Source organism: Camarhynchus parvulus, chromosome 15, assembly GCF_901933205.1.
Source record: "Camarhynchus parvulus chromosome 15, STF_HiC, whole genome shotgun sequence".
Taxonomy (NCBI): Eukaryota; Metazoa; Chordata; class Aves; order Passeriformes; family Thraupidae; genus Camarhynchus; species Camarhynchus parvulus.
The window spans coordinates 10,671,261-10,695,158 of NC_044585.1; the positions used below are offsets into that span (position 1 = coordinate 10,671,261).

Below are 23,898 nucleotides of genomic sequence, written 5' to 3' on the forward strand. Positions count from 1 at the left end.
GAGTAATAAATAATGGGCTGAAAGCAAAGCTCCACTGCAAGGCATGAGCAGCCCACTGTGCTCTTTCTGGGGTCACCAGCCAAGGGGGAATTCCACCCGATAAATGGGGAAAAAGCAGGGAAAATAAAGGATCGTTGCCCAGGGGGAGAGGGGATGCTGGTGCTGGCTCATTCTGCCATCAGCCCCAGGGTCCAACGTTTGAGGATGGAGTTTGGGGGATTTTCCTGGTCTTACAGGTGGGAAAAGATGAGTCAAGCCAGAGAAATGTCAGAAAGTCTAAAAACAACCCAATCCCCTGCCCACAGAAAATCCACATGGGAGCTGCTGCTGGTTGGAAACACTTGGATGAAACATCCCAAAAATCTGTTCCTCCCCATTTCTGCTCACTCCTCCCTAATCCATCTCTTACAGGAACACAGGGTTGGGGTCCACATGGTGACATGCAGAGCTCAGACACTCAGGGTTGGTGCCAGGAGGTGGCACGGTCCCAGCAGTGTCACCAAGCTGTGCCAAAAGCAATAAGCACCCTGAAAACAGGACCTCCTTAACAGTGGGTGTAATTAAGAGTTTGTTCAAGGGAAAACAGAGCTGGAAGCAGCATCCAGCCATGGTGGAGATTAGAGAAAAGCCTGCTTAGACCAGCCACGTTGGAGGAGCTACACAGGAGCTCTTCATCCATATGCAAATACTGCCACCAGAATTCCAGCACTGCTCCTAGACCAGCAGAGGTATCAGCTGAGCAAACTCTGCTGGTTTAATTCTCCACTGGCTTCAGGCACACTCAGCTCACCCAAATGCTCTGCCTGGAGGAAGGAGACACTCCTCAGGCTCACCCTCCCATGGGATCCACGGGGATTCATGGATTCAGCAGCAGGAGGAGAGTGGCCACCCCACACTGGGGGAATTTCTGAATTTGCCAGGTTAATCCAGGTCGAGCTCCTGGCTGCAGCGAGTGCAGATGCAGATCCTCTCCGCTGACCTCTTTGCAAACTCCTCTTGCAAAATTGGTTTTTAGCAAAGCCACTTATCACCTTAACCATCTATTGATTCCCTGACTCCTGGCCAGAGCTCCCAGGATCCAGCAGCACGGGCAGGAGGAGCTGAGGGACTCCCAGCAAAAGAGGGCACCACAACATGGGGCCAGAAAAGGAGGCTCAGGGGGGACCTTTTGGCTCTCCACAGCTCCCTGACAGGAGGGTGCAGCCAGGGGAAATCAGGCTCTGCTCCAGGGAACAAAGGATGAGAGGGAACAGCCTCAAGCTTGGCCAGGGGAGGTTCAGATTGGAAATTCAGGGAGATTCTTTCACTGAAAGGTCGGTCAGATATTGGAACAGGCCGCCCAGGGCAGGGGTGGAATCGCCATCCTTGGAACCATGTGTGGCACCTGGGGATGTGGCTTAGGGGAGAACATGACAGTGCTGGGTTAATGGTTGGACTCGATGATCTTGGAGATCTTTCCCAACCTGAATGATCCCAGGACTCAATTCCATCGCTGAGCTGGGACCTGGGCCCCCATCCCACATGGCAATTGTGAGGAGAACAATCAAACAACACCCTCCCCATGAACATCCCTCCCCATGGAATCTTCCCCATGACTCCTGTGCCACCTAAACCCCATGGAGACACCCAGGAGTGGTTGGGAGCAGCAGCTCCAGGCCAGGGCTGCAGCAGGAGCTGCCTCCTGTCTCTCCCAGCACGATCGATCTCCCAGCAGTTACAGCTGGTATAATTTTTGCTTAGCTTCAAATACCTGGTGATCATGAATTCTTTGGCCACAAGGTTATAAAGCATTCTCTAAAACATGAGGAAAAGATTAAGCCTGCTTATAGTTAATAATATACTGTACACTGTCTATCAAGCTGGCTGTTTGCTATTGAGAGCCTACTATTAGACACTTATTTAAAAGGCCTTTCAAGGCTTCCCAAGAAAGTGCAGTTATGCATTTTTTTTTCTGGCAAGAACTACTATAGATAAACATCAATTCGCTCCTGCGGATCACAGTCGCAGTAAATAAATTTTTCAGGAAGCTAAGTTCCATACAAAGCCTCCTCAAAGCTCCCATTTCACACAACATCAATGTTTTGGCCTCTAAGAAAGAAAAAGCTGGAAGGTTGCTTTATCCAGAGGTAAATTATCAATTGTGGCTGCTTAGGAAAAAAATAAAGTGTGTCAATGAGAAATGGGGGTGGGAGGCACACAGCACCGTGGCTGGATGGTGATGCTGGGTGGAGACAAAATGGGGAAAACCTGGGATTTTTGGGGATGGATCTGCACCTTCCAGGATGGCACTGCCAGCTCCAAAACCATCCCTGCAGCTCCACATCACGATGGGGAGGAGGGAGCAATGAGCTCTGGGCCAGCTCAGCAGTCCAAAAGTGCTTTTTGGAAGCGGCTTCCTGGGATTCATCTGTGGGTAAGAAAGAGGGGCAGGAAAACATCTCAGCTCACCCCTAGCTAAGGATGCCATTGGAATTTTGGTGTCCCACAGCATTGCCACCCGCTGCCCACCCAATAACAGAGTCCCTGGGGGGCTCATCCCAGCCCTGAGCTCCAGGAGCTGCTGGCACTGTGGGAGCCAGGGCCATGCTAATATCCAGAAGACTCCATCTGCTCTTTAAATAAAGAGATGCTGGGCTCTGTCATTATGGTTTAATTATTAGCCTAAAAAAAGACCGAAATGCAGAAATCCTTCCAGGCTCAGGTTATGCATCCTGGTGGGAAGGGGATTCTTCCAGAAGGGAAGGGATGGGCAGAGAAGACCACTGCTGTCAAAAGGTAAATTTGTATGGTCCCCACAGCGAGACCTAATGAACCCAAACACCCTGTGGCGCCCAAAATTATTGCAGCATCAAACTTGGCTAAATGGTTCAAAAGAAAAAATCAAGGAGGAAAGAGGAGAGGATGGTTTGCAGGTCTTGGTAACTCTGGATAGAATCCATGCAGCTGTGGAGTGACAATAAACAGGGTTGTACCTGGGACTGGCTGGGGTACAAATTCATACACCCCAAATGAATCACAGAATAAAAAAATGCTTTGGGTTGGAAGGGACCTTGAACATCATCTCTTGAACATCCTCTCCCTGCCATGAGCACGGGGACTTTCCACTATCCCAGTTGCTCCAAGCCCTGTATAATCTGGTCTTGAAAAAGTTCCAGGGATGAGAACCCTGGAAAAAACCCTGAGCTGCAAAGGAGCAGCCCCTTGCACGGCCTCAAGGTGCAAAGGAAGGAGCCAAGCACCATTTCCAGCCCCTCCTGGGCTGCTGGCTCCCAGCTCCCACAGGGCAGCAGAACCAGCTCTGGAGCTGTTTCAGGTCAATCCTATCCAGAGCAGTGACATTAAAACCCAAGCACCCATCAGCAATCCATTTACTCAGCTGCCAAACACAAGGACAATTTTTGGAGTTAATAAATTACCAGAGGAGGAAGAACTGGGCAAGTCCCCACTGCCCAAATCGGGCACTAAACCCCATCACTGCTTTCCAAGCACCCATTATTTAATAAAACCAGCCCAGGAGTCCCTCCACTCTTTGCAAAGCTGGTTTTTTTTTCCAACTCTTGTCAGAAAATAACCAGCAGATGCTCAAGAGAAAAGCACATTTTCCATCACTACAATAAACTTCATTTGGAAGCCCCGAACTTGTGACACCCATCGCTCTCCTGCAAATAAACCTGCCAGGGATGATAAAATCTGCATATTTAACCTTCTCACGGTGCTAATGATCTTAGGAGAGGCTGATACATCACCCGTGTCCGCTGAGAGCAAACACCCATTACCTGCAGAGCTGTTTCCAGGTTATAGGAATGAACCCTTGGGATTATAGTGTTGAAATAACACCAGGCACTGCAAAACTCCAGAGGAAACCTCAGTTGTGAGAGCAAACACAGAGCACGTGGGTGCTCAGCTGGGAGCTGGAATAGGCACCCAAAGGGATCAGGAAATCCATCCCCATGTTCACATCCCCACCTCCAGCATCCCCAGCACGTTTTTCCCAAAGCTTAAATCACCACCTCATCAAATCAACAAAAAAACCTCAACCTATAAATTCAGAAATGCACCAACTTTTTAAGAGGCCACACTATTGAGAAAAAAATGAAGAAAACCAAAAAATCTACCAGAAGCAATTCCTCAGCTCCAGCCATGTTCTTAATTGATCCAAGGGAGAATATTTATTTAGGTTAAGGAGACTGCCAGAAGGCACAAGTTTTAAAAGCAAAATCCCAAAGAGCCCAGGGCAAACCCATGCAAATTATCATCCCAACAAGTTCTTTTCTATATCAGTATCTGCCAGTGACAGAGAGTCCCCAGCCAGCACCCACAGAGCCATCGTACCCTGCTGACACTCTTCCCAAAATTACATTTATGAGACTTTTACCTTTTCTGTTATTAAAAAACAGAATTTGATTTTCAGGGAGTCCTGTGATGGTGGTTGTTAACCACTTGACTGGCTTCAAGCCAAAATTTTGATCCAGTGGATTCCATTAAAAAGCCACTAATTTATTACTTAAAAAACAATATTTATTTCATGCATGTCTTTACAGAAAGAAACACGTGCAGTTTATCAAGATGCAATGAAATACATCAACTTTGGAATTTTTTTTGTGCCCAAGAATCAAAACCAAATAATTTAGAAAAATAAATAAGTAAAGCTTTTGCCCAGGTCCCCCACTCAGTATTTAACTTTTCCATGGGGACCCAGCTCTTTTGAATGATGAAACCAAAAGTTATTCCCTCAGAAACTTTGCTCACAGGCAGGAATTTGACCAGGATGTTTCTGCATCCCACCAGAGTTTGTTCCCTGCTCTCCCATCACCCACAAGCCCATCCTGGTGGTCCTTGGAGGGAGAAGCTCCATGCAGGATGCTCAGGAAAACCTGAATAAAACACCCCCAAAATGTAAAATTTTTCTAAGTGACTGGTAAGTAAATGTTTTCCATCGATAACAAGATAGTTCCATCAAAGCTTCAGCAGCAGCATGGATTTCCCACCCAATCAGTGGATGGATCAAATACCTGGCACGAGGCTGCAGATAATCCCAGCGATTTATTTTGGGGGAGCCAGGGCCAGGGAAGGGGGGGAAGGCTCCAGCCCCAGCGAGGATTTGCGTATCAGTAAAAACAAACAATCCTGTAAATAACGAGCCCCTCGTCCTGTCTCCAGCACGCTCCTCTTATTGAGTGAGTCAGATGTTCTGCTGATTAAAAATTGATCCATTTCAAAATCTAATCAACAGAATAGGATTCTTTCATATGTTATCAAGGCAGATGCTGACAACAAAAACCAAACCTGTTATTAACCCATGAACCCCGGTGACCTGAACCTGGCTGGGCTCTGCAACTGTAAATTATTCAGTAGTCCAAGAGCAATACCCGTAAGCCTGATGAATTTACTGGTGCTGCTGGGGGTTAAAGCCAATATCACAGACCCAGGGGTCCCTGGGGACACGGTTCATGACATGCTGCCACTCTGTGTCATGCCTGGGAATACATTACTGGCATCTGCTCCCCTTTGCCTTGCAAATGTCTAGCCTTTTTCCTTATTTTTTTTGTCTTTTTTTTTTTTTTTTTTTTGTTTTTTCTTTGTTTTTAAGTGACTTTCTGGCTTCAGCACAGGCCTGTGGGGAGTGGAACTCCTCAGTCCTGCTGGTCTCTGCTCCAAGCCTGTGTCACCAGCAGAGCAAATGGTTTGTGTCCCTGCTTCAGCCACAGCCCAGCATTGCTCGTTCAGTGCCTCACTCAGACCATGTGGAACAGGAAAACTGGGGGAATAACTGGGATTTATTTTGATTTAAATCCTTATTTTTAAGCCCCATTGGCACCCCTGCCCACGCTGCTCAGCCCAGCAATGGGGGCACTGCCATGGGTGACGCCACTGCTCGGTGGCATCTCGGATTTCTCTTTGTGGGCTGGTGACAATCCCAGCTGGTCACACCAGGGCACTCATCCTGCTGACTTGTCCCTCCCCAAAAACACCCAAAAGATGATGATGATGATGATGATGATGATGCAGAGAAACCTCAGCTCTGACACAGATTCCAACCCAGCTGCATCACCACAGCACCATTTGGTTCCCCAAACCTCAACCTAACACCTTTCTCCAAGTTTTGGGGGAAAGCAGCAGTTTTAAGCACAGATTCTAAAGCTTTTGGAGGCAAAGCCCCCCTGCCCAGCACTGCTGAATCCTTTATTTCCTCCCCCAGGCTGTCCAGGAGCTGCCCCAGCCTGGCTGATCCTCCTGGCTGGAATCAGAACGGGGAAAAATTGGCGCCACATAAACCAAGTTCAAAGATAATGACAGCTCTTCTCTTAAACAGTAATATATTTATAAGTGTAATGACTCTCTGACCTCTCCTTAAAGCCCAAACAACCCCTGGGGAGCCCCCTCAGACTGGCCACGATCGATCCTGGCTGGGCTGCAGCTCCCACACGGAGGCACCTCCAGGGATGCTCCAGGGATGCTCCAAAGCCTCTCCTGCTCCCCCCAAAATCCCACTGGGCACCAGCACCACGCTGCTGTTCTGTTATTATTTAATAGCCCGGCCCCACCATCCTTCACCCCACAACATCAGGGGGAGCCCAGCTGGCACCATATGGCTAAAACCACCAAATATCGATCTTTTTTTCTCTCTATACCAAATCCAAAAGGGCTTTAAAAACAACACAGAACAGGGAGGCTCCTGGATGCTCTGGAAGGGAAGCCCAGGCTCTTTCCCCAGCAGGGATTTTGGAGCACTGTGCCCTTCCTGGCACACTGGAGCCACAGCCCATCCCTGCAGCCCCAATCTCAGTGCACAGACATCACCTCCATCAATTCTGGATCCAAAGGGGGCAAGAAAACCAGCAGAAGCTGAGTGGTTTTATCCTTTTTAACAGCCTGCCTGGATGAAGACTCCTGGCTGGGCAGCCCCAGGCTCCGCAGTCAGAGCAGGTGGGATCCCCCTGCTTTGGGGTACCTGGATCCAACCCCAGCAGCTGCATCCCCACACCCCTCCTTGTGCACGTCCAGCCCGCAGGGATCCCCCAGCCACATCCTCACAGGGATCCCAGGGACACCAGAGGGATCCAGGCACGGAGAGCACAGCAGGGGTTTGCCTCTTAATAAACCAGTTATTCCATCAAATTCCATTATAATACAAGATAAAACAGGCAGCGAGCCTTGGAGGAGGAACTGAGCGATGGATCCATCCCATCCTGGCCCAGCCAGGGATGCATTCCCACAATCTGCAGGGATACACGGGAACAGCTCCTGGTCTGCCTCACCCTCCTCCTCCTCCTCCTCCTCCTGGCCAGGGCAGCCCAGATCACCCAGCTCCGACCTCAGCTCCCTCCTCCCCATCTCATAATCACACTTGTGCAAAGCCTTTTCCGTACACGAGGAAGAGAGAAAACATCCTTGGAGAGCCTCACAATCAGACAATTTTTAAGATCATGGAGCATTAAACCATTCCCAATAGGGTTTACTAATCAAACAGCCAAATCCTTCATAACCAACCAATCCCTACAGAGCAATTAAATCCTTCCCCTTTAAAACACTTGGCACGCTGTCTGGGGAGAAAAAGAAAAATTTGCAAAATTCATTTGATAAATTAACCAGGGAAAAGAAAGAAGTGAATCAAGCTTTGTTCTTTTCATTTTTTTTAATTATGGAATTCACAATGCCTGAATAATGTTTAATAAGAACTATGAAAATTCCTAACAGTATTACAACACAACACAAAAGAATTAACCTGGTTACCGTGAAAAATTGCATATTTAATTAAGAACAGAGAGTTCAAAACTATCCAGAGATTTCAAAAGTACCGTTGCCTAAGGGGCTAAATTACACGCTCGCAGTGCTGCTAACAGGGCTGGAGCTCACAATCATTACCCAAGTGTCCCCATTAAGTGACAATGGGCAGATGACATCAAATTCATTTCAAAAGCAACAGGAATTGAAGCATTCGCTTGGGTAGTGGGAAGGAAAGCGACTATCCTGCTGGTATAAACCAGACCCCTTGTTGATAAAGGCAATAATTAAAGAATAATGTTAATTAGCTGCTTTTATTTGAGAGGAAAGAGTGGTGGCAGGAGACGCTGCCTCGGCGTGTGCCGCTGGCCCGGGGTGCCTGGGCTGGAGCTGGAGCCGTGCCCAGGGCACAGCCCCGCAGGGCAGGGCACCCTCCAGCCCTCAGCTGTGCCAGGAACGGGCCTGGGAGGAGCTGGGATGGGCTGGCATCAACAAAGCACAGCCCAGCACTGGTGCCAGAGGAGGGAACAGGAGCGGCGCGGCCACTGCATCCCATTGCATCCCATCCCACCCCACTGCATCCCATCCCACTGCATCCACATCCCACCCCACTGCATCCCCTTCCTACTGCATCCCATCCCACCCCACTGCATCCCATCCCACTGCATCCACATCCCACCCCACTGCATCCCCTTCCTACTGCATCCCATCCCATCCCACTGCATCCCATCCCATCCCATCCCATCCGGCATCAGCAGCCACTCGGGGAGAGACCCCACAGACCCACAGAATCATGGGGTGTCTTGTGTTTAAGGGACCCAAAAGGATCATCAACCAACCAGCCTCTGGTCCTGCACAGACACCCCAACAATCCCATCCTGGGAGCGTTGTCCAGACACTCTTGGAGCTCTGGCAGCCTCGGGGCTGTGCCCATTCTCCGGGGAGCCTGGGCAGTGCCAGCACCCTCTGGGGGCTGAACCTTTCCCTGATGTCCGACCTAACCCTCCCCTGGATGAGCTCAGCCCCACCATCCTGAGCTGCAGCACGGGGGTCACCACCATCCTCCACCATGCCGGGCATCACAGGGGGCTTGTAACCCAAACCGTGCCCCCACAGAGCCCACAGCTCCTCCCTCAGCCAAGAAACAGAGGGGACAGGAGGGGCAATGACGCCCCAGCCCGCAGGGATGTTTGTGCAGCGCTCCCAGAGCCGCAGACGGAGGCAGCTCTGCCCGTCAGCGTGATTAATACGGAATAAATGTCCTCTGCAGCCAGGCTGAGCAATAACACCCCGGCTCTGCTCCGTGCTTACAGCACACATTACAAGCTCTGCTGCCAGCACCAGGTAATACTTTATTACGTTATCCTGACGGAGGAAAACAAAGGATGCTCGAGGTCCTGACTTTGGTGTAAAACCAGGGGAGCGTTACCAAAGGCAACGGCGGCGCGCTCCGAGCGGCTGACGCACGGCTCAGCTCCCACCAGAGGAATATTTACCGGGGGTTCAAACTGGTTATTTACTTTTTTGGGAATCTGTGTTGCAGGAGGACTGGCTGGCACAGGCACACAGCGAGAGTTAAATATTAAATCGGCCCCACGCTCGCTTAAACCACAGCAAAGTCAATGCTCGGGGTGCTGGGGCAGCTTTGGGGAAATCACTTAGTGCTGCACCAAAGTAGCAAAAAAATAATTAAACAGCAAGGCCATGTGAAAGAATAAAAGGCACCAAATCCATTTTGGGAGGAGGTGTTGGTGCAACCAGGGAACTCAGCTTAAAAAAGCCACCAATGTTGGGAATATTGAATATTGCCCCCATTTCCCCAAATCCTCACACAGCAAAGGCAGGAGAGGGGCAATCACAGCACAAAAGGGATAGCAAACCAGAGCCAGCACATGGCCAAATCCTACTTCCCAAATTGTGCTATCATGGAAAGACAGCCCAAAAGCTGCAGGAAAACGTGCACCACAAAAAAAAAAAAAAAAAAAAGGTAATTAAAGAAAACTCAGTAACACATCCTGTTGCAACACAGAGGAAAAAGTGTTACAAAAGGGGAAAACTTTTTAATAAAGTCTGCAAGTATATATTCCTCCTTTATCAACCTCAAGATTTATTGACCCAAGGAGCCATATTGACTGAATAAATCTTGATAATGACCCCAGCAGAAGTCAATACCTGCTTATTATCTCCCAAGTTGGGGAATTACATCTTTCGGTAATAGGAGCAGGATGGTACAAAATGTTCTGAGAAACTTCACCCAGGCATTTGGGGGGGGATGGATGTCTCTGATGAGCCTTTTCCAATCCCAGAGTGTGGGAATGTGCTACACCCCGAGCTGCACTCCGGGCTCTGTCTTGAGGGAGCACACACACCCATGGCTTGCAAATCCTAAATAAACCCCATTTCAAGGCATGCTGAGGAGCAGGATGCTGCTGCTCACCTTCCCTGCCTGCAAACAATGGCCCTGTAATTTCAATTTGCTGTGTTTTGTCGGCAGCTCCCAGGATAATTCCCTGAAATTCGGGATGTGGGAATTCCCGCAGCCAGGGATGTGGCACCATGATTACACCAGCACGCGAGGGAGGAGGGGAGAAGCACCACTGCTGTCCCCTGGGACATGCAGCCACCTCTGGGAACCAAAATGGAACGATTTTCTCCAGCCAGCAAAAGCAGGAGTGGAAAATGGGGGAGCAGAGGGGCCCCTGGAGCCCCTAAAACCCACGGGCAAGCAAAGCCTCCTGCATTTAAAGACGATGATTCTTTTGCCAACAGCCAGCTTCCCATTCAGCAGAGAAAACAGGAGCCCTGGGACCAGCACACACAACAATTTGCCTGTATTTTCATTCCAGGTCTCTGCAGACAGCCAGGAAAATTAACTGAGGGGAGCAGCTCCTGTGGCAGCGCAGGGAGGGAGATGCACCACGAGCTCCGCAGGCTCCGCTGAGGATTTCGAGCTCAGCAAGAGCCTCCTGAAGGACTGGGAGTGCACTGCTTCCTAAGCTGGTCATAAATAATAATTCACATCACCCAAGGCTTTAACATTCCTCTCCACCCAGCCCTGGGGGTGGCTCTCTCCCCATCCACCCCAGAGGCACCCCAGGACCCCCAGCCCTCACTGCTGACCCCCATTTCAGTGGGCACAGCAGCCCTGGGCACTCCACTCAGCCCCACACTGAGCTGGATCACCCACCAGGAGCTGGCAGGGCTCGTGCTCATCCCTGCAGTCCCACAAAAATCAAATTATATTTCCATCCCTGTCCCCCTAGCTGCCTCGTGGTCACAATCCCTTTTTTTCCCCCCTGCTTCCAAGGCCACAGAGACAATCCACTAAACTGGATCAGGAGGCCAGCATGTACATCTCTAATGGGCTGCAGCACGCACACAATTAATTAATGGATTTATTAATTAGGGAAGAAGTCACTCTCCAGGCTGGAATTGGGGTCACCAGTTTCTAAAGTGAGAACTGTGGTGCTAAAGATAAACTCTCATTTTCTGCAGCTCTTCTTGTCTGGCAGCATCTCAATTATTCAGCCAGAAAAAAAAAAAAATTTAAAAAAAATCAGATTTCGCTTCAGGAACTCCAGTCTGACTTTCCAGCGATGCTCAATACTGACCCCAGAGCAGGTGGGACCAGAAACAGGGCCCATCTCCTCCTTCTCCTCACATATAAACTGGAAATAGTAGAAATATCAGGTATTAATGAAGGATTTGGGGGGTGGGATGGATTGTCGCTCCAAGAAGGGAGTGGCAGCACAGAGGAAGGGGACACCACGAGGTGGTCGATGACAGTGGCATTCCAGGACACCTGAGTCCTGCCATGACCAAGGTTTGAACTTTGCTGGGGCATCAGCTGCATTTCAGTGCCCAGTTCAGCTGGACCTCCCTGGGGGCAGCTGCACTTCCAGCCCTGCATCCCTAAGGACACCGAGCTCCCGGGTAAAGCACGGAGGCGTCGCTTGTGTCCCCACCAACAGGCCACAGCCCTGCAGCAGAAGCCACCTGAAGAGCTGTGGTCAGGGGAAGCTCCCAGGAGGAGCACAGAGCCATCAGACAGCAGCCAAGCCAAGCATGAGACAGACATCTGCCCCAGCGGCGCCCAAATTCAGATTAATTGTTCAAACCAGATGATTCCGCAGCCAGTGCTCCCCACGCCCCACTGCACCAGGAGCAGCTGGAGCCACTGGAAAGCACAAACTGCATTCCCAGCCTCGCGAGGCTTCTCAGGCCAGCCCTGGGCACAATCTGCAGTTTCACAAACCCAGAGATTTCAGCTTGGAAAGACAAAAATCGCTTTGAGATGGGGGCACCCAGAGCCTCCTTGGGCTCCCCGTGCTTTCCCTTGGGCACAGTGGCCACAGCCACCATCCCACCCTCCAGCAGGGATGGAGATGAAGGTGTTGGGTGCTGGACCAAACTGGAATGTCCCACCAGTCTCTCCACAAGAGCCTTAAAAACCCAGAGCACCAGGGGCACCCACAGAGGTGAAGCTGCCCCATCCACAGCCCCAGAAGCACCTCAGCCTCCCCCCAGGTTTCTCCTGCTGCTCCACAAGAATGCAGCTAAGTTTATTAGTCCAAGCTCCAGGAATTAAGCTCCAGCCAAGAGGACTGATAGCTTATTTACTGCTGTCGTCTATATAAAGCAGAATTTTGACACATTGTTAAATGATGCACATTTAGATAAGTCAAGCTGTCATATCATTTAATGGATGTCTAAACTCCCTCTGTAGCTGATATGTAAAATTTATGCACTTCAGAATACCATAAGGTTATAATATTTTAATCACATCCACAGTTGTGGGGTTTTTTTTTCCTGGTGTTTTTTTTTCTCCCCTAAACTTTAAACAGCAAAAACATTTCATCAATCAGACGAGGCTCCAAGGCTCCCAGCTCTCCACACCCGGCAGAGCCGCCGAAGTTTCTGCCCAACTCCAGCACACGGAGAGAGCATTTGCATTCCGGGAAATCAACCCAAGAACATTTTATTTGACGAGAACCAAAGGCTCGGAGCCGTGTAGCCGGAGCTCATCTGCATAATGAGATGTGAAGACATTTATAAAAGATGGCTCTAATCGCTCTCGCCCGCCCGTTGTATTTATTACCCCAAATCAGCAGCTCAAAACTCTTGCCCGTTTTTTTGCCGTTTTTAAGGCAGAACGGGTTGGGTTAGAGCAGCATCCAGCCCAAGGAGCATCCCATAAATCCACACGGTGCCAACCAGAACGCAGTAAACCCCAAGCAAATTAAACCCCAAAAACCCCACGAAGGTATGAACCCCGCTCTGCCTATCACACGCGAGAAAGCTGTAAAAAAATACTGCATTAGTAATGTACACAATAAACCAATCTCATAACCCGGTGAAATACGCCTGGCATTATCTTTGATAGAATTTTATCTCTTCTCATTTCCGCGCCTCTCCGCCGTAAAAGGGCTCAGCGCCGTTTCGATCCGAGCGCTGCCGAGTGCCACATTATCCCTGTGCTTTCCATATGCCCACCATTCATCAGGGCGGCTCAAACAACTCTGCCATTCCCGGCCAGCCCCAGGCCACCAGAGCTGCTCAGACACATCCATTAAAAAGGAAGGGAGAAAAAAAAAAAAAAAAAAGGAAAAAGCTCTTGGAAGAATTATAAATTGATGGAAGAATTATAAATTGATTGCTTGCTTTCCTATTTTTTTTTCCTTCCCCCTCTTGGTTTTTTTTTTTTTTTTTTCCTTAATGGAGGGCATTAGGCCAAGCTGGCACAAGGTCACCTTTCCCAACGCGATCCTGCTGCCTGGACAGAAGTCAATCCCCAGCGCTCCCTCTCCAGCTCCGCACCCAGGCACCGGCACCGGCCGGGCGGAACGGCGGGGAAGGAAGGAAAGGAGGAAGGAAGGGAGGAAGGAAAGAGAGCCGCCGCCTCCCAGCCCACCTCTCCCTCCGGCAAAGTTCGCCCCCGACAGACCCACGGCAAAGTAGCTGCCAATATTTATCTTTAAATAAAGGTGCTGCGCGCACCCGGGAGAAGTCATTAGCGCGATTTAGCGGGGAACGCTTTTGTATCCGAAGCGCTGAGAGCCGTAATCCCTTCCCGGCCACAATGCCAGAGCTGAGCAGTCATGGCAAACCCACCGGCCGCGGTACCTGCGGTACTTTTCGGGTCGCGTAGCGCAGATGCAGCACGTAATCTGCTTAAAAGCCAAAATGCATTAAATGCTGGAACTGTTGATCCAGTACCGGAGCCCCATAAATCGCATTTCAATTTGTTTACTCCCCTCCGAAGCACGCTGCATTTTAAACTCCGGAATATCCTACAGGGATAAACCCATTTAATATCCATGGAAATGCGCGTAGCGGCTCCAGGTTGGGTTTTCATCCCATTATGTTGGGAGAGCCATTGTGTTAATTACCCACCTCCTATTTAAGGTGCGTATTTAAGGTCACAAACTGTCAGCAGCCCCTGGCAACCTTCCCCCGCGCACGGTAACAAAGGACTTACCGGGAATTTCACAGACCGAGGGTACCACGGTGGGATACGGCGGCCGTGACCTGCCCGGAGCCACAAAGGAGCTGCCGCCCCCCCGCCGCATCCATCCCCGCTCCGAGCAGCACCGCCTGGTACCGACCGCCCTCCCGGCGCTCAGGGCTGGCCGAGCCCCCGCACCGGCCCCGCGCACCGGCCCTGGATAACAATGGGAGGCCGGCGGGGCTCCGGGCAGCCCCGCTCCGCCATCCCCGCGTCCATCACCGCAACCGCGCGGCTCTGCCCGCCCCGAGCGCGCCGGGGGACGCGGGGACCGAGCCGCCCCCGCTGCGGGCGGCGCCGGGGACGCTCGGCAGCCCGCGGGCACCTGCGGCTCCGCTCGGCGGGCGGGCACCGCCACAAACTTGGCGGGGCGGCGCGGGGGGGCCGCGCTCCCCGCAACTTCATCCCGCGCAACTTCCCTCCCTCCTCTTCCTCCCTCCCTCCCTCCCGCCGGGGCGGAGCGGCGGCCGCCCCCCGGCCCTGCTGTCACCTCGGGGGCGGCGGGGCGGGGGCCGCGGCTCCATCGCGGCTCCATCGCCGCTAGCGCTGCTCCATGCTCTGCTCCAGGCTCCCGGGCGGGCGGCGCCGAACAAAGAGCGGCGGCGGCGGCGGCGGGGATCAATTTCTGATACCTATCGATGGGGAAGGGCGGGCGGAGGGAGGGGGGCGGGCGCGGGGGGAGAGGGAGGGAGGGACGGGGAGAGGGGTGGGGGGAGTGATCCGGGCGGCCGCCCCCATCCCTCCCCTCCCTCCTTCCCTCCCGCCCGCCGCCACCGACCTGGAGCCGGCGGGCATCAAACCGTGTCCGGTATCGACACATCCATCGATCCCACCTCGGCGGCCATCTTGGGGGAGCCCGGTGGCGCGGAGGGAGCGGGGGCCGCCCGCCCCCACCGGGGGCAGCAGGGATGGGGCTCCCTCCCCGAGCACCCCCGTCCCCCCCGGGCCACCCCCGAGCATCGCCCCCCGCCGCTCCTGGACACCCGCCGAGGGTCTCAGTCTCGGGAAGGGGTGCGGGGTCCCCCCGGGGGATGGATATTCCCCGGTCAAATTAAAGGGTTTTAGCTGGAAAAATCGCCAGGCGGGAGCCGCCTGTTAAACTTTTCCAGGTTTGTTTGGGTTTTATCCGCCTAATCTGACCTTTCCCGCACCTTTGACCTGCTGGGAATGGCTACAGCAAACACGCTCCCAGCGTTCCGCAGCCAGAAAACCCCAAATTCACAAATACACCGAATTCAGGTTGGTTTAGGGCTGTATTTTTAAATTTCTCAATGGCTCTGAAGAATCCAACCAACTTCAGCAGAGGAACGGAGCCCAGCCAGCAGCGTCTGAGCACTCACACCACCTGTCCCAGAAATTCCCTCTCTGCTTCTCCACCAAAAAAAACCCAAAAAACCCAAAACGCCACAACTTTACATTTTCCACACCACCTTGCCCCATAGCCTGTTGTACTGGCCACACCAATATCCAAGGGGCTCGGAGAATTAATTCCCAATCCCCTGAGGAAGCCTCCCTGCAGAGCCGTGCCATGTTTGTGCTGGAGGGAGCCCAGCCCCAGTGGCCAACGCTCAGTTTTGAGCGGAGAAGCACGGAGCTGCCCCTCTGTTGTATTGCAATAAATAGTTAATTAGTTGTTTGCGCTGGGTGTTCGGTAATTTGCGCTGTTCACATGATTTGTATCCTATCGCCACATGGTCTTCCCCTTCCCCCCCCCGCAAGTGTCAGCGTGGTGGTCTCTCCCTGTCTGGCCCCGCCCCTCTCCCCGCCTCCCTGCTATCCCATTGGCTGGGTTCCTCTAGCCCCGCCCCCCGTTCCCCCGGGTTAAAAGTTTCCCGCCATCAGGCATCGCGCTCTTTCCCGCCTTGGGAATAAACGTGGGGCCTTGTTCCCCACGGGGAGAAGAGAGTTCTGCTCTTTTGCCTTCGTCCATGTGTGGTCTGGGGTCCTCAGCCAACCGGATTGGACTGTTGGGGAAGATGAAACAGGAGAGCCACATAAATATGATTGCCTGACAAAAGGTTTTGAGAATATGGAAACTATAAGCCAGATTGAAATGAAAGCAAGCGTTGGTTATTGTCTAATAAACCGTCTGAGCTGTTATGACTTTATACTGTCTTAATTTATAGACTCGTTTTTTTAAAACCAAAGATGCAGCAATGTCTCCTCTTGGCTGAGGTGGATCCCTGTGCTCCCAGAAGGGCCGGAGGGAGATGGGCAGCACGGACACCAGCAACCCCCCCGGTGCTCCTGCAGTGGTCGCGTGTAATCCTTCACTGCTCCTAAAACTCTCCTTGCTGCAGCAAACCCTGCACTGCTGGGGCCTCTCTCTGCACAAAGCTGGGGAGGAAGCAGCTCCTCACTGCCCAGGTATCACGCTGCTGCTGGGCTCTTGGGATTCCACCAACAAGCAGAGTTTGAGTTCAGAAGACACTGAAGAAAAGGGACGCTCTTCAAACTGCACCCTGCCCTGCAGGCACTTCCAAATTCTCACAGGGACAGGTGTGGAAAATTGTCCAAAAGGGTGAGGCAGACACACAAAGTGACCTTGGCCCCACGCTGTAGCACAAACAGCCAGGAAATGATCTTGTTCTTCTCATCTCTTCCACTCAGAGAAACTCAGAGCAGCTCACAATCCCACAACTGCAAAACGCCTCAGGCAGGAGAGCACGCGAACAGAAAATCAAAGTTCAAAGAAAGATTTGCAGGAGTGGAGGCAGTTTGTGTGAGAGAGAGCCTGGATGCTCCTGTGAGCCCTGCACCAGCATCTTCCCTGCCCTCAGAGCTGGCTGGAAAAGGGGCAAATCCTTCTTATGGTCCTGCAGCAAACATTGCCTGGAACTGGGGAACCCCAGATGAAAATGTTGAGAGAGCTGAAATCCCAACCCTGGTGGCACCAACAGCAAATTCCACAGATGCTCTGAGACCCCAAACGTCAGTGCCCAGGTGCTGCTCCTGCTTGGGGCCACACAGGTCAAAGCCTCCAACTTTGTTCTGGCGACCCAAGTGCCATAAATAGATCCCCTTATCCCCCAAACCATAAAAATCAGGGGAGTGGAAACCACTGGGAGTCACTGAGATTTTTGATGAGATTGGGGCTGCTGGTGGTGCCAGGAATCTGCTTCACCTTAATGAGGCTGTAATTAGCTGGGGGTGGCAGCAGAGGCCCTGCAAGGGGAGATCCCAGGTGGGAATTCATTTCCATTCCTCCCTCAGGGCCAAGAGAGGTTTGTTCATGGATGGGTCAGTGAGCCCAGGTGGGATGAGGGCTTTGCTGGGGCACAGCTGGTTCCTCCCCGTGCCAGCAGCAGGGATTGCCCAGCCTGTTGATGGTCCAGGTGCTCCTGGGATCTGCTGTTGGACACCACCAGGACAAGTCCCAGGCAGGGACCTTCTCCCTGCTGATCTCACCCCCATAAATCACTGGCCCGCTCTGCTGCCCAGGGAACGCAGGAGCCTGCTCATAAATCAGGAATAAAACTAACTTGGCATCTTTGGTGAGCAAATTAAATTGTGGGCTTTGGAGGAATGTCCCTGTTTGGCCAAATCATTAATAAATCAATGGGAGCAGTGAGGAAGAGGAGAGGGACTGCGCCCTGAGCCACCTGGAGGGACGGGGAGCTGTGGGGTGGCACAAACCAGCCGTGTCCCCTGTGTCCCCTGTGTCCCCTGTGTCCCCTCGGGGGCTGCCCCATGGCCCTGGAGCACCCCAGGGAGAGCAGGGGGACCCCAGAGCTGCCACCCCCCTCCACAGAGGGCTCACCCCCCCCGGGAGCCCTGTGAGGCGCAGGTTAATAAATCAGTTTGTCTCCAGCCCCGTTTGCTTTGTGTGCCTGACAATAGCCCGTTGTAAATGGCAGCCCCTTGCCTCCTCTCCTGAAAGGCTTTTAATTAAAATACGGAAGGGGCTTTTCTGTGTACTTTAACAGAAAAAAAAAAGAAAAAAGAGAAAAAAAAAAAGGATTTCAGCACACTCCCATTCCAGGCATTAATTTATTCCTGCCTTGCTGCCTGCTTGTGATCCACGTAACTCCTTTGTGCAGTGAGCTGGCCCCATGAGGCAGCTGAGGGGTGATGCTGGCAGAGAGAGCTGCTCATGGTGACCCAGTGCTGGTGGTGTCCAGTGCTGGCGGTGACCAGTGCTGACTGGGAGCTTGCTCCATCACCTTGCCCCAAGGATGGGCAGAGGGACACCAGGAGCCTCACCATGGGACAGCAGTGCCATCAGAGAAAGCAGGGATGTGTGAGGCCCTGGGGCTGCTCAGGCCCAGCTGCAGCCCTGGGCACATCCCTTGTGGACACCCTGACAGCTGCTGCAGAGCTCTGTCCCCATCCTGCGCAGTCCCTCTCAGCCGTCCCCCAGCAGGTTTGGTCCTGAGGTCCAAAAAGCCCCCTTTCCCCAATCCCTTTTCCCCAATCCCTTTTCCCAATCCCTTTTCCCCAATCCCTTTCCCCAATCCCTTTCCCCAATCCCTTTCCCCAATCCCTTTCCCCAATCCCTTTCCCCAATCCCTTTCCCAATCCCTTTTCCCCAATCCCTTTCCCCAGTCCCTTTTCCCCAATCCCTTTCCCCAGTCCCTTTTCCCCAATCCCTTTCCCCAGTCCCTTTTCCCCAATCCCTTTCCCCAGTCCCTTTCCCCATCCCTCTCCCCAATCCCTTTCCCCAATCCCTTTCCCCAATCCCTTTCCCCAATCCCTTTTCCCCAGTCCCTTTCCCCAATCCCTTTCCCCAATCCCTTTCCCAATCCCTTTCCCCAACCCCTTTCCCAATCCCTTTCCCCAATCCCTTTCCCCAATCCCTTTCCCAATCCCTTTCCCCAATCCCTTTCCCCAATCCCTTTTCCCCAATCCCTTTCCCCAATCCCTTTCCCCAATCCCTTTCCCAATCCCTTTTCCCCAATCCCTTTCCCCAGTCCCTTTTCCCCAATCCCTTTCCCCAGTCCCTTTTCCCCAATCCCTTTCCCCAATCCCTTTCCCCAGTCCCTTTTCCCCAATCCCTTTCCCCAGTCCCTTTCCCCATCCCTCTCCCCAATCCCTTTCCCCAATCCCTTTCCCCAATCCCTTTCCCCAATCCCTTTTCCCCAGTCCCTTTCCCTAATCCCTTTCCCCAATCCCTTTCCCAATCCCTTTCCCCAACCCCTTTCCCAATCCCTTTTCCCCAATCCCTTTCCCCAATCCCTTTCCCAATCCCTTTCCCCAATCCCTTTCCCAATCCCTTTCCCCAATCCCTTTCCCCAATCCCTTTTCCCCAATCCCTTTCCCCAATCCCTTTCCCCAATCCCTTTCCCAATCCCTTTCCCCAATCCCTTTCCCAATCCCTTTTCCCCAATCCCTTTCCCCAGTCCCTTTTCCCCAACCCCTTTCTCCAATCCCTTTTCCCCAATCCCTTTCCCCAGTCCCTTTCCCAATCCGTTTCCCCAATCCCTTTCCCAATCCCTTTCCCCAATCACTTTCCCCAATCCCTTTCCCAACCCCTTTCCCCAATCCCTTTCCCAATCCCTTTCCCCAATCCCTTTCCCAATCCCTTTCCCAATCCCTTTCCCCAATCACTTTCCCCAATCCCTTTCCCCAAACCCCTTTCCCCAATCCCTTTCCCCAATCCCTTTCCCCAGTCCCTTTTCCCCAATCCCTTTCCCCAATCCCTTTCCCCAGTCCCTCTCCTCTCCCCTTCCCGCCGGGACCGGGCAGCGCCCGCTACAACGTCGCCACCTGGCGGCCACCGCGGGAGCTGCAGCGCGTCCCCGCCGGCCGGGTCGGGGACACGGGGGGGACACGAGGGGGACATGACCGGTCACGGTGAGGGGACGCAAAGGGACAAGAAGGGCACAGGAGTGCAGGGTGAGGCACCTTGGGGAGGTGACAGCACTCCTTGGCTCCCCGCGCTGCCCGCCGGACATCGCTGAGCTGTGCCCGGCCTCAGCCCTCGCTGTCCCCCCGGGATGTGTGGGGTGGGTACCCGGGATCCTCCACCGGCCGCCTTTCTGCCCCGGCTACTCACTGCACGCACATTTCCCCAACAATTAGCACATGCTCTTTAATTAATTTTCCTCTTTTATTGCTTTGCCCAAATTATCTCAGCCCCGGCGCCGTTGGCGCGCTCACGGCGGATAACGCTGCTATTTATGACTTTCCTGTCGATGCTGCGGCTATCCCCGCGGCCGCATCCTGTTCTCGGGGCAGGACACAGCCCCGGGGCAGGCTAGAGCTTGGGAATTGTCTGTCCTCGTCCCCATCCTCGGGCCAGCCGCTCCACGGCTCTGTCAGGTGGCTCTTGCCCAAATTCCTGAGCTGGGCAAACCCTCCCGGCCATAACCACGGTGCTGGAACTTTCCAAGGGAAAACAGAGCTGAGTCAGGCAAAGCTGCGGCATCAAATCTGCCCGGAATAAGCTGCTACACGTGGAAATCTTCTGAACACCGAGGGGAGAGGGGTAAAACCCTCTAAAAGCTCCTGAGGATGCTGCCGGGAGAAAGGAGCTCTGGGGGATGTGGTGGGCAAAGGAAGGACGTCCCCAAAACTTCACACAACGCGAACTGAGCTGCAGGGGTGTGGTGGAGGGCGCAGAAACCAGTCTGTGCCAGAGGAGATGAATTTCAGGCAGCACCAGGGCCCGTGGGTCACCCCCACACTCCCCAATTTGAGCATCAGGGATGGGGTGACCACCTCTGGCAGCTTCCAGCTGCAGCTCCCAGCAGGAATCTATCTTTCTACGTTTAATATGCTTCCCCCTTTAAAATAATCATTACCAATAAACAAATATAGCAGCCAGTTGTATATAAGCATCAAATTAAGCAGGTACATGCATTTGTTATATTTGATATAGCCTTGTTAACTGGAAATTCCCAGGTTTGGAATATGTATTGATTTCAGCAAACATATATTAGTTTACTGTAAGTACCCACAGCCATTGTAGTTAATATACAACAGTTTAATTTAAAATGCATTAGTTTAATAAAAATGCATAAAACAGAAGGGAATTGCATTAGCTTCAATAAAAAAAAAAAAGAATTCAATTTCATAAATATTATCCAGTGTTAAAATGCATTGATTTCCTGGGAAAATGTATTGGTCAGAGGTAATTTACATTGGTTTGGATGGGAACGTCCCGGGGTGTATACATATGTATTAGTTTAGTCAAATGTGTCTGAGCACAGAAAAAAAACACCGGCAGGAGCAGAGGATATTCATAGGGAACTGGCATGGAGTGAGACATATCTGGAGCATCCCAGCCCTCTGAGGGGGCTGTGCCTGGGGCTGGACACCCCCAGGCCGGTTCTGAGGGGGCTCAGGCCCGGGGGTACCGGGATGCTGCCGGGATTCCCGGGACACGGAGCCGTTATCAGCCCCGGGCAGGTCTCGCTCAGGCAGAGCACGCGCCCGGCACAGAGCAGGGGTTAATCAAATCCTTTTGACTCCATTTTTTATCGAGCTCAAGAGGGGCTGGCCTATTAATTAGAAAGGCTTTTTCATGTAAAACACAGGCTCTTTTGCAGATAAGAAGGGACGATGCTTGATTTTGCCGTGGCACAGATCCGTGTGTTATTCCCTGACATCCATTCACAGGCTGCAGCCACTTCCCACAGCTCTTTTGTTCACGACAGGGCTCCAGAGGCAGGTTTGTGCATACAGACATATTTGAAGCACTCAGGTTTTCCTGGGGGCCGGCAAGCCCCCCAATATCCAGAGCAAGAGGAGAAGGATGTGATGTGCCTGGAGGCGCTTCCATGTGCAGGCTGGACCAGGATCCTCAGAGGAGAGCAGGATCTGGCCCGTGCAGCACAGAGGATTTCGGCAGTGGAACAGATGCAACGCCTTACAAACCACAGCAGAAACCCTGGCAGCCATCTGCACCCCATGCCCATCCCAGATTTCTGTGCCACCCTCTGCACCCTGACCCTCCAAACCCCCAGCCACAACCCGGGCAACACAAGGGAGAGACACAGGTCTGGTTTCTTTCAGGCTGGGTGGGCAAAAATGGTTGTTCCTGACAAAATAACATTCTGGGAGACCTCCACAGCTCCAGGGTTTCCTGCTGTGCCGTGCCCAGCACGGGCACGGAGCCGGGGATGGGGACGGGCAGAGCCCGGGCGGCTCCATGGCCAGTCCTGTGGAACCACCGCACATCGCTTCCCTGATGCTTATGGATTTTTCCTTAATGCCACAAATTAAGGTAATTGGGCTCGGCTGGACGATGAATCCAGCTGAACTTGGCAGGATGAGGGAGCGTCCGTGCCGAGATTGATCCCGCTCATCCCCGGCTGTGCCCGGGGCTGGTCCTGCCCCCAGCTCTGCCCCCCCGGCTCTTTCTCCTGCCCTTTTTGCTCGCACAGACCTCAAAATACATCCTGAAATCCCTTCCCCGAGCTGCTGCTCCATCCAGACGAGATGGTCATTCCCGGATCAGGAGTTTTTCGCCTCCACAGGCACTTTCCCTACACACTTCCCCCACTGAAATCTCCTGGAATTGCCTGCTGAAATCCTCCCCGCGATGCCATCCTCGCTGGCACGGCCGTGGCAGGCGAGTGCCAGGGATTAAACACGATATTTGTGACCTCCGGGAGAACAAGGGCAGCGTCTGGGCAGAGCTCGGAATTCCAGGGATCCGGTTTCACAATGCCTTTTGTTCCCAGCCCTCCTGGGCATGCGGAGGGGACAATGCCGGGCAGCGAGGCCACCGGCCCGCACGGCCACCGGGTCATGGCCATGATCCTGGGGGGCTGATGGGCATCCCTGGAGCTGGCAGCGCCATTCCCACCCCAGCGTGAATCCTCCTCCAGCCTCATCCCGGGCAAGGCGAGAGGGAGCGGGGATAAAATGAACGGGCTGGAGAGAAAAAGGGACAGCCCGGTCCCGGCAGCCGCAAGCGCTGCTAGCAGACATATCAGAGGTTTTGTGGGATTCCTGCCCGTGGGTTCCTTGGCTCTTTCTGCAGGAATGCCGAGCCAGAGCCCGGGCAGTGTGAGCGTCATCCCCGCAGGATGCGTCCCCGGGACACAGCCCGGAATCGGGAGGGTTAAATGTGTGTGTCCCACCGGGACCGGGGCGAGCAAATGCTCGGCTTAAGTGGGTGACAGGTGCCTCAGTGGGGGTGACACATGAGAGAGGAGCTCTTGGTGCCCGCCCGGCTCTGCCGCAGCTCAGCATCCGCTCCGGGATGGGGCTGCAGCTCCGGGGATGTCTCCGCTCGGACACGGGCTGGGTGACAAGAGAGCTGCTCCTGCTCCGGGAGCATCCCAAGGGAGGCGACCCACGGGCTGGGAGCCGGAGCCGAGCAGCTCCCGGCTGTGCACACGCTGCCATGGGGCTCCCAAAAACGCCTGGAAGCACCGAGGAGAAACATCCCTGTCCCAAAACTTGGGGGATTCTAGCGGGGAGTCCCCTGGGGCCAACCCGTCCCAGCGGAGGGGACAAGGCCGGCGCCAGCCCGAGTGACAAAGGCAGGTGGGATTGTCCCCAGCAGTCCTGGGTCAGCATCCCCGGTGTGGGAGCTGGGGGCCACCGGAGCTTGGTTAACCTTGAAACCCTGCCGGGCTCACATGTCACGTCAGCCGGTGACAACAACAAGCTGCTATTCCAGATTAGAGAGAGAGAGGGACAGAGAAAGGCAGAGACAACAGGGTTGGGGGCGGCCAAATTACCTACTACAGCCAAAAGTGGGCATGGGGCTATTT

At 53.2% G+C, this 23,898-nt stretch overlaps 1 protein-coding gene across 1 annotated transcript in view; it reads right to left on the reverse strand.

Annotated features, from left to right (window-relative positions):
* The window catches only part of CUX2 (cut like homeobox 2), a 61,967-nt gene extending 47,119 nt beyond the window's left edge, over positions 1–14,848 (reverse strand). Inside the window, 1 exon segment of the mRNA XM_030959061.1 lies at positions 14,721–14,848. Coding sequence (XP_030814921.1) covers positions 14,721–14,765 — 45 coding nt within the window. The 5' untranslated portion in view covers positions 14,766–14,848.
* Between the last annotated feature and the right edge of the window lie 9,050 nt (positions 14,849–23,898).